The 16,026-nt window shown below is 38.6% G+C and overlaps 1 protein-coding gene across 1 annotated transcript in view; it reads right to left on the reverse strand.

The window, feature by feature from the left end:
- Nucleotides 1–1,212: 1,212 nt before the first annotated feature.
- KCNK5 (potassium two pore domain channel subfamily K member 5) overlaps nucleotides 1,213–16,026 on the reverse strand; it is a 34,907-nt gene continuing 20,093 nt past the window's right edge. Inside the window, exons 2-5 of the mRNA XM_027681910.1 lie at nucleotides 9,610–9,721; nucleotides 8,482–8,648; nucleotides 7,203–7,371; nucleotides 1,213–6,367 (exon numbers count right to left, since the gene is read on the reverse strand). Coding sequence (XP_027537711.1) covers nucleotides 5,553–6,367; nucleotides 7,203–7,371; nucleotides 8,482–8,648; nucleotides 9,610–9,721 — 1,263 coding nt within the window. The 3' untranslated portion in view covers nucleotides 1,213–5,552. The remainder of the gene's footprint in view (nucleotides 6,368–7,202; nucleotides 7,372–8,481; nucleotides 8,649–9,609; nucleotides 9,722–16,026) is intronic.

Raw genomic sequence — 16,026 nt, forward strand, 5'->3', positions numbered from 1 at the left:
CTTCAGGTTGCTGGTATCATGTTGCACCGTGCATTGTAAAGGCCCATGATAAACATTTAGTGAAAAGATTTCAGGTTTTTTAAGTGTCAGCTGGCCTGTGATTTTATCTATTAAGCTATTGTGTTCAGAGGAACCCACAGCCATGCATGGACTATAAGAACAGGCATATAACAGATACAGGTTTGTCCTGTTTTCCTACTTCTTACTACTCTACCCCCTATAAATTAATAACACTGCTAAAATACCGAGGGCAGAAGGTGAACAATAGTCTGTGGGCTCAAACTTGCTGGGAGCCAACAGAAATGTTACTGAGTGCTTACCAGACTCTGTGCTATGTCCTGCCCTCAGCTCCATGAGGAGACCCCAACTCCCTCATTGGCTCTTTTTGGCATCAATCACCAGTCAGGCACGTCTTCCTCCTTCATTGTGCCTCTGTTGTGGAGCTGGAGGAAAGTGTAGAGATCGGCTATCCTGATCCGAATCAAGACAGCACCTACCCTTCCCTCCTGTGCGCATGGGACTCCCCTCTTTCCTAACTCATGCTTCATCAATGTAACTCAGTTGCTGAAAAGCTAAGGTTCAGTCTCTTCCTCCTCAGGCTGAGGTTGTCCCAGTTTCTTCAGATGGCTCCATCTCTATCATAGGTATCACAAAGTCATATTTTGCTGCCCATTAAAGCAGGTATTTAGCTATTTTCCAATGTGTTTTAAGGAAACTGCTGGAGTTGAAAGACTGCAAATACTTCTAGCCTGCAAAATGGTAAGCACTGCTACTAGAAATCTTGTGAAAATTCATAAACAGCTATTCAGATATTTTAATAGCTCTAGCCTAAGATTCAGACTGCAGTCATAAATGTCCATTTTATTTTATCGCAATATTGATTAACGCTTCCCATCTCAGTGCATCTTCTTTAAAAGCAGCCTCCCTAATAAAATACAGCCCCTAAAATAAACTCCAGTTTATCTTTTAACAGCTGTCCAAAATCCACATCGAATAATATTTTGCTATGCTGTATCTAACTGAAGACCAGATGCCACTGAACTGAAGTCATCAATAAGATCAGACATCTGCTTGCATAAAACAACTTGCTTTTTTGGCTCCTTATCTTCCAGCTCTTTGGACCAGGACCAGTCTCATTTGTGAGGTGCATTACAAGTGCAGGTAGTTGTAAAAAGAAATCTTGATTACCATTCTTCTCATGACACAGAGGATAAATTGTAAAATTTTTATTGCAAAATATTAAAATAAATTACATTTTACAAAGACTTAGCAAATATTTACATACAGTGTGATTCCAGTGACAATCAGCAACAAAGAACAGACAGACAGGCATATTATGGAGTGATAAGAGTCAGAACTGTACAAACTTCAAAAGCCATATGAAAGACAAGCTGATTTTTAAAAGTTAAGTCCATCACAAATGGAATGAATCCGACAAGGCACAAAAATTACAAGTCTAAAACAGAATTCTTTTGTTTAGGTCAACAGACTTGTATATTGCTTTTTGCTCTCCTCATCATTGGTGCTTGTCTGTCTCTACATGCTCTCCCAGATCAACTGGAGGAAATATAAAATCCCAACATATACAAATGTGTCACCAGGGATCTGTTATCAGTCTGGTTTTACTTCCGCATGTTCTGTGATATCCATTGCCAGCAACAGATTCACGAATCATTAGTTCAGAAAAATTTAACACTCCAATTTTGTATTTCCTCAGTGATTTCGTACCAGTGTATCAGATGTGTTAGATTGCCTGATGCAAGACAGGTATCTGAAAATGATGCCCTTCTGGTAAAAAGAGGCTTCAATAACACAATACAAAACCAAGAAGCATCACAATGATGTCACGAAGGATGGGGTCACACCGTCTACAGCACTTAAAAGGTCTTTTGTAAGAACAGACTTCTGTGGTCACATTTCAGGATTTTTTAATTTTTGAAAAAAAATAAATTTAAAGTACTGGCTCATCTTCGCAAAATTAGTAAGTAGACCCATCTTTCACAGGATGTGACTGGAAATACAACCTACTTGTAGGCAACAGGTAGAAGAGTTTCCACTGCCATTCCATCCCTTCCTTATATGTGCTTTTAAGCTTTTTCTCTTTCTTTTTTAAAAATCCCCCTTTCCTCTCTTTCCAGGAAGAGATCCGTTTCACCTATAAAACCAACTCCACAGCATCAAGAAAAGTGTTAATGTTATTAGTTAGCCAAATGAAATCTTAACTGACATCCAAAGAAAATCCTTCCAGATTGACCAGATAATTGAAATAATTACAAGACATAACCAAGTAGTACTAGGAATTCACTCAGAGGCACTTCTGAGGCTGATTAGATCAAAACCCAGCCTGGACACCCCTTCAAGTCTCTACATGTTAATCTGAAGGCAGAAAGGCATTAATTTAGATCCCCCAGGCAGCTGCTTTTCTCAAGACATGGAAGACAGGCAAAAAAAAGCTGTCCTGCTTAGCACTTCGGCAGTTCTGAGATGGCACCATAATTTTAAAATCCCTGGGAATGGTTCAACTTCTGGAGAGAGCCAGTATGAAAGCTACGCACCAACTAAACCCCTCCAAAATGCTGAAACAAGTAGGGCTTAATGAGACCAATTGTGTCGGCCCCTGTGTAAAAAGGAATTTTTTCCCAGTGTTACGATTACATTAAGGCACATGGTGGGATATCTTGAGAACAGTTTTGTGAGGTGTGATCATGTTTCCCCAAAAAAGTGGGAATATTGTACTTTGTTTTAATAAATTTAAACTATTACTTTAAATCCCATGATACTTATTATGCTGACTTACAGTCTGTGCTGACTACACTGGGAAAGGCCAGAGAGCCACATCTAGCTTGATAATATGAAACAGATCCCATCTATTCTCAGCTCTGGCGTACAAGTGCACTTCGCTATGGAGAACGGTCTGAGTTCCAGTGTGCAACATCCCCTCCCATGAAAGCAGCCCAGCCAAGTGTCTGGGTTGTATTATTTCTGTATTAAAGAGAATTTTTTGGTTTTTTTTAAATAAAGATTGGACTATGTTTTTCCATTTCACGCACTTTCAGCAAGTCTTTTCTCTCCTCATTGTCCTGTAACTTTTTAATTGTTACTAAAACTTTAATCTTCGCATCAATAACGGAAGATAAGCTGGAGGACAGCAAAAGCTATATGGAGTGCTTTCTCATATACTTTTAAGTTAATATGCACTTTTTAAAACAAAAAATATAAAAAAAAGAGAAGGCTAGACTTGCTACACAAGCATTCTGTGCATCATACATGTAGTCTTACCTACCATTTCTTACAGTTACAAGGTATAGCTGTCAACCACAATCCTTCAGATATATACAAATACTTGAAGGGCCTGGAGTCATCTTAAGAGTGAGGATGAAGGTAACTTATCAGAAGTAAATAAGAATCTTCTTGATACGGCCTCTCCCTTTTTCTTGTCAGATACAAGTAAATACATCCAAGCAGCCCTGCTCCAAATTGCATTAATATAATAAAATTTGTTTTCAAAAGAGAATTCTCTCTTCAGCAATACTATCATAAATTACAGATTAACTACCATATCCAATTACGTTGATCCCACATTTTTGTAGTATAACAGAGTTGGTCTTAGCCTTGTGTTCACTTTACTATTTGAAAAAATGTCATATACGTGGAAAATTCCAGGAAAAAAAAATATTAGTAATGACAGTCCCTCATTTCTCAGTAGATGACTTCAAAACCTCCCATCAAAACACTATCCAACCAAAGTGCCAGTTTCCCACATATCCTCCTTCTTCTGTTGAAGAGGCCAGATGCAGACAACATTTGCAGTCATTAGAAGTAGCTAGCAATTCAGGATTGGCTTTGCAAGATTCCATAGGCTTTTCTTACAGAGCTAGTAAGTCTGACAGCATTACACTGAAAATGAGAATGAGACAACTTTTAACTGTTCACTGAATTTTAGAAAATTTCGGACATACTGGAATGACTTAAATACTCTAAACAGAACAGCAGAACATGACATGTTAAGGTTCAAAGGTCTTAGCTATTTTTTGTTCCAAGTATGTTGGATACAGCTAAAGTCAGTACCTTTTGCCAACATGTAATCAAGAGCCTCATTTGGAAGAGTTGTCAGGGTTAATGCACAGATATGGAAAAAGAAAGAAAAATAAAACCATGGTAAAATTTTCTTTGGAGCCAAAACAATTTGGGCATAAATACTATGAACAGACATATTTCCTCTTAATGAATAGCCCATCTCCAAGTCAAAAGATAATACTTTCAGAAGCTTAGAGCCAAAGTTCCTTTTAAAAAAAGTGCCTTATGGCCTGAAGTCATTTGATCACATCTTAGTTTGCCCAAGGTTTGATAATGCCCAACCTTCTTTAAAGTGGGATAGAATAACCATTGTATATGCACACATGTCAAACTCTAAAAAAACCTTTAAAGATGTGAAGTGTAATCAACTGTTAAAAAAATCATCTCCCATTCAAGTCTAGTCTGAAGTACCAAGGCAGGGAGGAACATCAAACAACAATACTGACTAACACACTGCACAGATCAGCAGCAGTGCTACAGATCCCTTCTGACAGGCATTATGGCATTTGGAAAATATCTGTGCCTCCCAAGGTGATTTTTTCCTAATACGAACAGTGTCAATAAAACTTCACCTGTACATAGATACTGTATAAGGTTCATTCAAGTATTTCCTTTAGGAAATGGACAGTGGAAGGACACTTTCAACATTAAAAAAGTTCATTGCATCCTGCTTGTGCTCATACATGCTTTGATCAATAAGTCTTCCAGTCACTTCACTCTAACAGTTCTGGGGCTGATGTGCAGTTTAGCAGCCCAATTGGTAAGCTTCCTCCTAGATGATTCTTCCTTGTTAGAGGGTGATTCTTCCTTGTTAGAGGGCTCCTTCTCAATCCATTCCTTTGGAATTTTTCATCTTAATATTTTATTTATGAAATTAGAATTCACTATAATTCAAGAAGCACTGACATATTCTAGACAGATGTTTCAGAAGCTTCCTTCTCAGTCTGCCAGTGCACCTCAGCTCAGATCTGTGTGTCCTGCTACCCCATCTAAAGTTTCTTGCTAGGTACGGCCAGGCAACCCCTTTGATTTCATTTGTGATCAAAGCAGGATTCAAGTCCAGATTTTCAGAATTGAAAGGCTAATGGAGTAACCGAACACATTTGATGCTCAAAACAGTCTCTGAGCCACAGTATAGTTACACTCTCAAACCAATTCCTCAATGAAATGCATGAACCCAGAGCAGGTCCAGTGTATTAACCAGTCATTTTTCCTACGTTGTTCAAGAACCATAAAATCCCAAGAAGGAGTGGGACTCCAAATTCAACTGTTATTTTACAGGTTTTTCAGAAAAGCAAAGCTGATGGGCTCAGAAGCCAATTTATGATGGGAAATGGAAGCTGGAGTTTCTTAGTTTGGGACTTGCTTTTGTTTTCAAAGAGATAGGAGATGCTGTAAAAACATACTTTTCTCCTTGCTCTGCTATATGTTCTTTATGTACTGACCACTTTCAAAAAACCATTGTCAAACAAGATTCACGTGGCAGCCTTCGCATTGCTTACTGTATTATATTCATTCATCAGTTGTTCATAAGGCACAGAAAGTTCTAGCTCATTATTGGTAAAGGTAGATTCATCTGAGGATGGGAATTTTACCAGTTTTTTTGCAGTTTCAGATTCCTCTGCAAGATTATCATCCATGGAGGATTTTGACGTTTCTTCATCATCTGAGATATCTTCCTCTTCATCGTCATCTTCATTTACAAATGTTATATTGGCATTCTCAAATATTAAGGGTCGATAGTCTCTGGAATCCCACACTTCGCCTTCTTCTTCACTAATCCTGTCCAGCTGGTTTACAAACATGGTTCCTTCTAAAGGGCTGTCTCCAATACGTTTATCATGCAGGGGTCTCAGTGCATGACCATTTTGAATGTCCAGGGAAGCCTCATCATACTCAAATGACTCTGTCTTTGTGTAAGTCACCTGAACATCTATACTAGCATTCATTTGTTTGGCATTTTCGACTATAATCATTTTGTCATTGTTTGTTTTCAGGGCCTTCTTCCCAATTTGCTTTATAAGATCATTGTAGGTCTCTTCCTTCTTTGAAAGAAAGCTGAAAATGTTGACATCCTTTGAGGTACCCATTTGAAGGGGTTTTTTAGACCGAGGATGGTTGTCAAATGACTCTTTTCTTTTTTTCCTCCGTTTCTTGATTGCTTTGTGGACTTCCACAAACATACTGACCTTCCAGTTAACAAAGAGCGAAAGCCAAGCTAATCCCAGATATATCCATAACTCCACAAAATATCTGTAAAGGGCATGATAGTTTGCATCTGGATTTACACCTACAAGGAAGTAAAAACAAAAACATTACTGAAAGAAGACTCACAGCTGATAAACCTTTGAAGTTATGACCCTGAGAATTACTCCCTTCCACACTAATAGAGCCTAGTTGTTTGAACACTGGTCTGAGAGGTAGCAAGTAGGGATCTGAGAGTTTTCTGAAAGAAGAAGTTAATCCCATGTCTCCCACATCCCTTGGCCGCATGTATTCTGGCCACTGGACAAACAAAAAAGCCCTGGCAGCATATTTATCCTTTCCTTATAAACTATAAAAGGGAATATTTTCCTGGTTGAAAATTACAAGTCTTATCCCTGCCACTGAGGTGTGTGTATATGTACCTACCTTGAGAAAAAGATTCAGATTTTCATTTATAAGGACCACCTCCAAAGCCCTGGACAAAGCAGTGGATTTTAGACAAAGAAAAGGTTTAGGAGGGAGGCACGAGTATGCTCAGCATTTCCCATTGATTAGTTCTAGACAGCTGCATTGCCCAGTATCTACACATCCTGCCTAGGATACTGGATCCTATCCAAAGGTGCATAACTATCATGGTGAATAGGATATCTCTTTGCCTGACATACAGACCTAGGGGACCTGAAAGACTTACAAACTCTAGAGCTTGGTTGCAGACTTAGCCCAGTAAAGGCCTTAGGTATCTAAACCAAGATTGAAGAGCCAGATCTAGCCCATTGGATCAGTATCCAACTTTAATTGAATGTTCTATTCAGCAAAATGTTCTGGAAAAGCTTAGAAAATATCTTTTCAAATTAGAGTTTTCAAACAGAATTGCCACACTATGCATGTAATAATATACTACATAAAATACAATTACTGACCAGCAACAAAATCTCCAAATCCTATGGTGGTGATAGTGATGAAGGAGAAATAGAGGCCTTCAATGTAATTCCATCCTTCAGTCACCATAAAGACAAATGGAGGAATAACCAGATGGACCAAGACACCCCAAACAATGAAAATAGCCGTGCACGTAATTTGTGCTTTCCTCTGTAAAGAAAAAGACAAAAAAAGTCAGCGAAAGATCTCAAAATTTTCTTTTCCCATCCGTGGCACCAAGAATTATCTGACAGTAGCAGACATTTCAGATTTTTGTGCTAACCATTTAGCTACCATAATTAAAAGTCACTAAAAGTGACTGAAGTAAACATACCTTTTTTTTTTTTCCCCTTTAGGTAGAACTCCCTATTCTTACAACTACTTGCTCAAAAAGGATTATTTCCTTATAGCTTTTTTTCACACTCATGGAAAGTTTAAGGAGTTCCTGGTATTTTATAAACAGGCATGGCATATGGACATAGTGCTCTAGTCTAAAAAGCAGTCAATACCTCTAACTTTCCTTTTATTCATTTGAATATAGAAGATCAGAAATGTATTAAGATGCTTCTCTCCGATTTCTGCCTCCTTCCCTTTGCCACTCATGCAACCTCTGTACAAACCTGCATGTACACATGCATTTCACTATTGTTTCCTGTACTTGCCTCTCAGTTCTTGCTCTGTTCCTAAAACCAGGACCCAAACCAGTCCCACTGTCCTCCAGGCACTATGGCTCTGCATTGCCTCCCATTTCTGTGTAGAGTTAGAACTGGGAACTCACTCAGAATAGAGGAGGGAGAGGAAAAAAAACCAACAAACCTCCACCAAAAAAACAACAAAATGCCACAAACAAAAAACCCACAAGCCAGTAACTCAGAACAAAACTGTTATTTTCCAGTTGGTTCACTGCACAGCAGGAAGTACTCACGGTAGCATACAGGCAGGTGGGAACAAAGCAGGACAGCTTATTTCTGTGCCCAAGGGGCTTGATTGAAATGCCTGTGAAATGAAGCCTCACCTACATTTGTCCTAAATGTTTCTAATGTAAGGAGAAACACTTAGTTAGTACTAAAGGTTTCTATGAAACTTCATTTGCTAAAACTTCTTGCATAACTAACTCATCAGACCCAACCCTCCTTTCAGTTATTTCTATTCAACACGATTCGGGAAAATTCATATTTGTGCAAGTGTTCATTTACAAGATGAGCAGGTAACTTAAGAAATGTAAGCTTAATTCATGCATCAAAAATACATAGTTCAAGGGTAAACAACTAAGAGCCTTACCAGGCTCACTCCTCTTTTCGTCAGAAACTGGCCCAGCCTCTTGGCACGTCCTCCAAAGAACTTCCCCAGAGCACTGATCCACGTCAAGCAGAGAGGAACTCCAAAAAGCCCATAAAATATGCAGAAGAGACGCCCAGAGGGTGTCTTTGGAGAAACATTTCCATAACCTAAAAGAGATAAGTATGTGCTCAGTCTGTTCTTGTTGAAGAGAATTCAAGGCAATTCTACCTAAGCACAAAACATTATTTGGGCTCCTGCTGTATCAGACACTCCTTATTTCACCTATAAGAGCTTTAGTTTACTCCAGATGCTGATCTTCTGGATGCCTTCCAGTTCTATTCTAGCAAACATATATTCCATTAATGCAAGCTGAGAGGGTTACTGCACTTCAAGTGTTTCTTAGATTTTGTGCATCATTTTCTTGACAAGATGGGATAAATATGAAAAAAAACTCACCTTAAAACTTCTAGTATGATCCCCCAACCTTAAGCAGCACTGTTAAAAACTATACATTTATCTTGTGATCACCTAGTACCTTGGCAGGGGAAGAGCTTGTGAGTTAAGTGCAAAGCAAGGAAGTGCAAGGTATGTCAACTGAATTTAGTTCTTTGCTGGTCACAGAACCCAACAGGGCATTACAGACTCAGGCTCTAAAATCAGCAACATATTTTCTGAACTTCTGCCAGAGCTTTCTTATTTAGGTGTGTTATTCTTCAACGTTTTGTCATAAGTTATATTATAAGCTGGGTATTGTGAGTTTCAAATAATAAACCACAGTGCTGCATATGATTTAACAGTAAGACTTCTATTTCTGTATACATCCAGCCTTGTCTGGATGTACAGGACTGCTGTACAAAAACCTCATATGCACTCGCTTTAAGCATTAGTTTAATGGAATGCTTTGTTATGCTTTCGGTTTGGGATTTTATGATTTGGAAATTTGAGTGCATGAATCAATGGAACTGGAATGACACCCGTCACCCCCAACAGCACCTTAAATTCATTACTTATTGGAAAGGCACACTTTTCTGTATGCCTATGGAGGGAGTGCCAAAAAACTCATTTTTTTCCTTCTATGAACCTGTAATTTAGGCAACAGTTAGGAAAGTTGACATGGTAAATACTTACCGATTGTAGTGATTACAGTAGCAGCAAAGATCACAGCGTTAGGCCAATTCCAGTTGTTGAAAGTATTGTTCCCAGTGATGGCAACCCCCTCTCCAGCAGCATCTGATACAATCTGTAAGGAAACAGTTTACAGTCAACCTTGGAAAATGCTGGCAGCCTAAAAAAGAAATGTTTGTCCCTCTCAAGTTTTCACCCTTTGTTCATACTTTGAAAAGTAATCAAGTTTTTTCTGAAGGCAAGCCTAGTATATTCACTAAAAATAATTTTATGAAATACTAAAAACTTGCTTCACACAAGAAAAAATAATGCAAGTGCTCTGACATTTAAACAAGGAGTTTTAATTAGATAAACTTTTACTTGATTTACCAGATCAAACCAAATAGATATCTTCCAGAGATCAAATATACTCTTCCAGACTGAACTAGCATTTAACCTCCAGTGCAGATCTTGAATTTGGTTTAATATTAGGGACATCTTCAGAACTACTATCCATTTCAAAACACTTGTTACATGCCTCAGCTTGACCTGGGTATGAGCAGGATGTCACAGAATCCTTGGTGAAGCTAGTGCGATTCATGTTAATTCACCTGCTGTCTCTGGCAAAGTCAAACCATCTACAAGCCAACAGTAAAACCACACTTTTCAAAGACAGAGAAATGAACACTTTCTCAAAGCATGTTATGCAATAGGATTCCAATCATTGTCCTTGAATCAGCCCTTTTCTCATCTCACATTTGAATATAGTATGCCGTGATGAATGCAAAGCACTCGTTAATAATGTTTCAGGGAAGTAAGCGAGGTCATTAGCATTTCCACAGGTTCTGCAAGTCAATTTTTTAACAGCTGCTGGGGTCTTCAGGTGCTCAAGAATGCTTAACTGCCTTCACCTTTTGCAGGAAGGGACTGGGAAGAACCAGCTTCCCCCCCTTTTCTAAAACTACACTGTAGAAAACGAATTGATAAAAAAATAATTACTATTTAGTGCAGAAAGTGAAAGTTCAGATTCAAACCATGCATCTGGACGATTCTGGCATGCATTTCTACCTCTCTGAGGTAAAAGAAAAGAAACAATTTACCATATACTCTCCTGGAAATCTCCAGTTATTTAAATCTTTACTCTGTCACATCATGATGCAGTTAAAGCCTTCCCGGGTTACTCCGCTTTTTTCCCTTCAATTAAACACTGAACAGAACTCTGAGGCTCCATCCATATACAGGAGGGCTGAAGATACCTCCAAACGTTAATTCATAACATTATCACACTTTCCCTCTTTCTCTCTTAGTAAGTGTTATACACAAAAACTATCTTGAGCAAACACCTAAAAAATTGGAGGCAATATACTTTAAAAAAAAAAAATAACATGACAGGTGACATTTATCTTAAACTGGCAAGAACTTATAGATGTAACTACAACCAGCTCTTCCTTCCCCCTCACCCCTTCCTTCCTTTCTACTTGATTAAGATCTGATCTTGGACCCAGCAGAGATTCAACACAAAGTTCAATCACTGCTGAAAACATACACAAGTTAACACAGGTTTTAATTATTCTTCAGACTTATTACATATCACCATCCTCCTACTGTAAGAAAAATACCCTCAAATGAATGTATTGTGCATATACAAGATGCAAACAATGTAATTAAAAATGCACTTTCAACACACAAGCTGTTATAGAAGATGAAAGGAGAAGCATTGAAAGTGAATGACAGTACAGAACTACATTTTTATTCTCCTGGCAAACTCAAAGTGCATACAGTGTCTTTCCAAAGCCTACAGGCTCTGGATAGAAAAGGACAGAGTTCTCACCAAGGCACTCATTTATCATAAGAAAGTGGTGTACAAATGAGAAGTAGCTCTAAAACAGGCAAGTTGAGTGCAGGCGACTAAACACACAATGCCACCTCCCTTCCAAAAAAAAAAAAAAAAATTACTTGTGCAGCTATAGTGGATCACAAGAGTTCATCTGAATAGAGACCAATTAAAGTAACATCACTCATTTCTGCTGTGGTCTGCGGATGAACTTCCTAAAAGTCCCAAATGACATCCAAAATATCTCACAAACACAAGCTGTTATATATTATCCCCGAAAAGATGGCTTGACTTCTTCCACTGCCTAAACGTTATACCAAACATCAGTTCTCCAGTCATTTTCTATTCCATAAGCGCAGCTGGATTTTTTGGTTTGTTTTTTTTTTTTCAGTTGTTTCTTCACAGTGCAACTGATCTCATAAGAGACACAGTGAAGTATCTGTTTTCATTGTCACAGGGCCATTATCTCACTGCATTACTCCACCTTCGGTCTGATCTAATGAGCTCAGTTTCCCAGTACACACAGTTGTGTTAAAATCTGCCAGCATCTGAGGTCCGGAGGTGTGAAGGGGGCCCAGATCTGAGAGGAAGAAGCTGCTGGACTGAGCAGCACTCAGCGGCCCTTCACACCCAGGCAGCTAACATTTTGGGGGAGAGATGGACAGCTCTCTGTTATACAAACTCTTTGTATAGAGAACCACAGATCATTCTCCAGACAAAGCTGCCACCCTCTTCCTGTCCTTATTTACATGCAGCTATCGGCAATTAGCACACAATTATCTATGATCTATAGTCCAGTCTTTTAAGTTACTTTATGCCTGCAATAAGCCTGAATGCGCTACATGCATCCCAGCTGGAGGAACAAAGATGGTCACAAAACATGCTTAGTTAGCTTTGGTGCAGTGGGAAATACGTAGCTGCTTTCCAAGCAACATAACTTTTGCCCATACTGAAATAATTAAATATTTTGGCTCCAACAAACAATGTGAGTGGACACTATACAACAGAACAACAAACATGGGTTTTTTTGCTTGGCAAATCTTCTCAAGTATGCCCAAATGCAAAAGTTGAAAATAGTTTACTAATTCAGAATTTATACATAACTTTAGATCTCACCTCATGACAGCTCATACTGATAAAGGCAGGACTTTACTTTCTGTTAAATGACTTTCGCCTCACAGGAATTAAACCCACTCTTGTCCCTCGCTCCCCTCTACTCCAATTCTGCATTTTGGCAAAGGAAGAAGGGCAAAAAGTTCTAGAGACTCTGGTGTTATTGTTGAAAGTTAAACAGACTTGTAATCGTAGATAGAGATTTAACACACATGAAACTACCACATCTTCTGATTACATTAACACAAGTAGAAAATGGAACGTAATTTGAATATAATCAACCAGACAATATGCTCCATCAAGGTACTTCCCCACTACAACCTCCAGCACTGTTCCAATACAGCCTTGTGTTTCCTGGGTTTGGTGACTTTTTTATCAACCCTCTGATGATCAAGTTCACAAGAAATAGTTGTTAAATCCCCTCTATCTTGAGCAAAGGAGAAGAATTTATCTCAGATCCTTTGGGCACATGCCACTTGAATCCCCTCTGTAGGAGTAACAATAGAGCTGAAAAGTTCTGAAAAGAAATTTGAAAATAGCAAGGAGAAGCCTTGACCCATATAGATCACACACCATTAGTGATTTTATCCTAAGAATTAAGGAGTGCAAGAAAGCTGTGATATGTGTTTTGCATAACAAGTAGGAATAATTTAATATTTGGCATGAAACCTTTGATGTTTTAGTAAGGAATAGCTGGGTCTGATAACAATAAGCAATAGGAAAGACAAAGGACTTTGGGATACATATGGCCAGATAGATACACCAGACTAAAGACATGAGACAATAAACAGGCTTTATATAAACTAGAGCAACAGGTCCTGCCCCACAGGCACCCTGTTAAATGCAGGAAGAACAACCAGATATTGCTCAGTGACAGGTATCTTTTGAACAGGCTAAAGCCTCCCATGTTATTCAAAGCATTCCCTAAAGATCTGACATATAAGTCTAATGGCAGTTTTAAGATTCTCCCAGTGGTACGAACAATTCTCTTTTGAAATGCTGTTTCTCTGTAAATAAAGGAGATGTAATTGAACTATTAAGCCTGAAATCAGAACCAGTGGCTTTCATTCTACCCTCAACAAGATTACCTCGTAATGGACAATCACAGCTGGCTGCTACATCCAAAAGCAGAGTCCATTAAAGCAATAACTGATGCATCCTGTCAGAACGCCTAGGTTTTGTCCTCAATTCTGACTCTGAAATAACATAGAGTAATTTTGCTTCTTTTTCAAGTTCTTTTATCAAGGATGTAAAGATTTAATGTGCAGAAAACCACTGAGAATTGCAAATCTACCAAGTACTTTAGAGACTTTCCTGTAAGGAATAAAAACTTCAGCAGCAATCTCTTTTCACATTAACACCTAAATCTTTTATACAGTTTGAAGAAACCAGGCAGTAGTTATCTAATCATGGGTACATACAATACTGACAACTTAGCTAATCATAATAAAATTGTCCAGGGTAAGAAAGTTTAAATTTATACTATCAGAGGAAAGTCATATACTGCTATTCATCTTTAAGCAGATTTCAGTTTTAACCAAATCTAGTAGCAGCAGGGCAAAACAGATAGGTGAAGTGGTACAAGCAGTTTTATGAACAGTTTATGTTATTTAAAAAATACATAAACAATTAAAATCCATGCCATGCAAATTGCATAGCCTTTTGCTTGTCCCACATGGATTTTGCAGTTACCTAGTTTTTTTGGCTCCAGCCTAAAGTTACAGTAGCAGTCAGCTGTTTATAATAATCATATTTTTAAATGCAATCAAAACATATTTAATTGCTAATACTTATCTTTCCAGTAATAAAAAACTTGAGTCACATGTTAAGACTTCCAGGTCAGATACACATTAAAAAGTTCTGCTTACCTAGATAATATATTGTTTCAGGATTGATTACATACACATAAAGAGAAAAGAAATCCTCTCAGTCAGTACCCCTTTTGAAGGAAAACTGTCAGTGGGTGGTCACAGTTCGACTGACAGAACAACTTTCTCAGACTCATTATGCAGACAGGCAGCACAGTGGCCATGGCCAGAAATTTCCTGCCCTGTTGGCATATTGCACTTTGACGTCTGCTTGCATATTCAAAGGAGCAGAAGCTATTTCACAGGCAAAATCTGAATTTATTAGTACTTTATAGCTAGATCAAGCCATAGATTCAGTCAAACTAGGAATATATTAATCTTGCCTGACAGCTCTCATAGCTCATCTATGGAGTAAGTCTGTATGTCTAGTTGTTAAGCAATAAATGATATATTTAATATAATACTAAATGCCATAAGCTATTGTTTTGCGTTATAGTCAGAGAAAGAGAAAACAAACAAACAAAAACCATACATATGGAAGGCAACTGGCTTTCACTCTGTACCATGACGTGTCCCAGTTGAATAGAAGATACTGCCCATCAGAGAATGTATTTTCCTCCTTGAAATATCTTGCAAGCTTGGAGTTTGAGTAAGGAAAGGGAAAGCAAAGCCAACTATGCAACTAATGGTTTTACCAATGAGTAAAAAACTTTTCCCCCCCCATTACTTTTCATGTCTAGATATACGAGGTCTATATGTGTAATGTTTTATTAAAATTTCCTGTTTGAGTTCTTCAAAGCCTTTCACCTCTTTTCTCAGCCTAAATTCCAAAGACAGATGCAGTATTGCTAAGAAAACCTTGCTCTGCCACGATGCTCACTTTGGTAGCCAGAAACACAACGTGGCAGAGTTGCAGGAAGTCAAGAGAATACACATACGGTTAAATGATTTCATCAAGGCAGCAGAAAGATCAGCTATTCCAATGTCATCTTTAGGACGGCTGCTATACACGTGTCTGTGCACAGAGAAACGGAAGCTTATCGCTCCTTGGAGAGGAAAAAAGAAAAACCTTTAGGGATTAGAATATAAACCCCCCCAGAATCTACAATACAAAACAGCAGCACCCTATTTGGACACGCATTTTTCTGCCAGCCCTTTGGCACTTGGCACATTTAGTATGTAATCTGCTCAAGGCAAGAGTTCTCAGGAAACTGTGGTAGTAACTATCCTCCCCTACCAATCAGCTCAGTCACCAGAAAAGCACACGGTTCTGGTTCCTGCCATCTTTTTTTTCACTTCCATCTCTAGTGTAATGATAGACTTATCCTGACTGCTCACTTGGACTCAGGAGTTCCCAGCTGACTGAATCACACTGGCATATGACCAGGGCCAGCACACAGGACCAAGAGAACAAGCCTTTGAGGTTGCCTCAGCCACTTGACAGTCTCTACAGGACTATGTAAACCAGCAGGACTTAGGACAGCTGACCTTTCATTTCCCTCTCAGCATTATCTGTGTTCGCAGCATGAATTTCATGTTTGTCAGGACAAGAACCATGCCAGATGTAAAAAGAAGTCTTTCAGCTGAGTCCTGGATTTCCTACTCCACTTCTCTGGGGAATGGTTTGCGACCTTTTTTGAGAAAGAAAAATAAGACAAGTGAACCACATTGTCTCGGTCTGACAGG

The sequence above is a fragment of the Neopelma chrysocephalum genome, unplaced genomic scaffold, assembly GCF_003984885.1.
Source record: "Neopelma chrysocephalum unplaced genomic scaffold, ASM398488v2 Primary Assembly neopelma1_61b, whole genome shotgun sequence".
NCBI classification, from domain to species: Eukaryota; Metazoa; Chordata; class Aves; order Passeriformes; family Pipridae; genus Neopelma; species Neopelma chrysocephalum.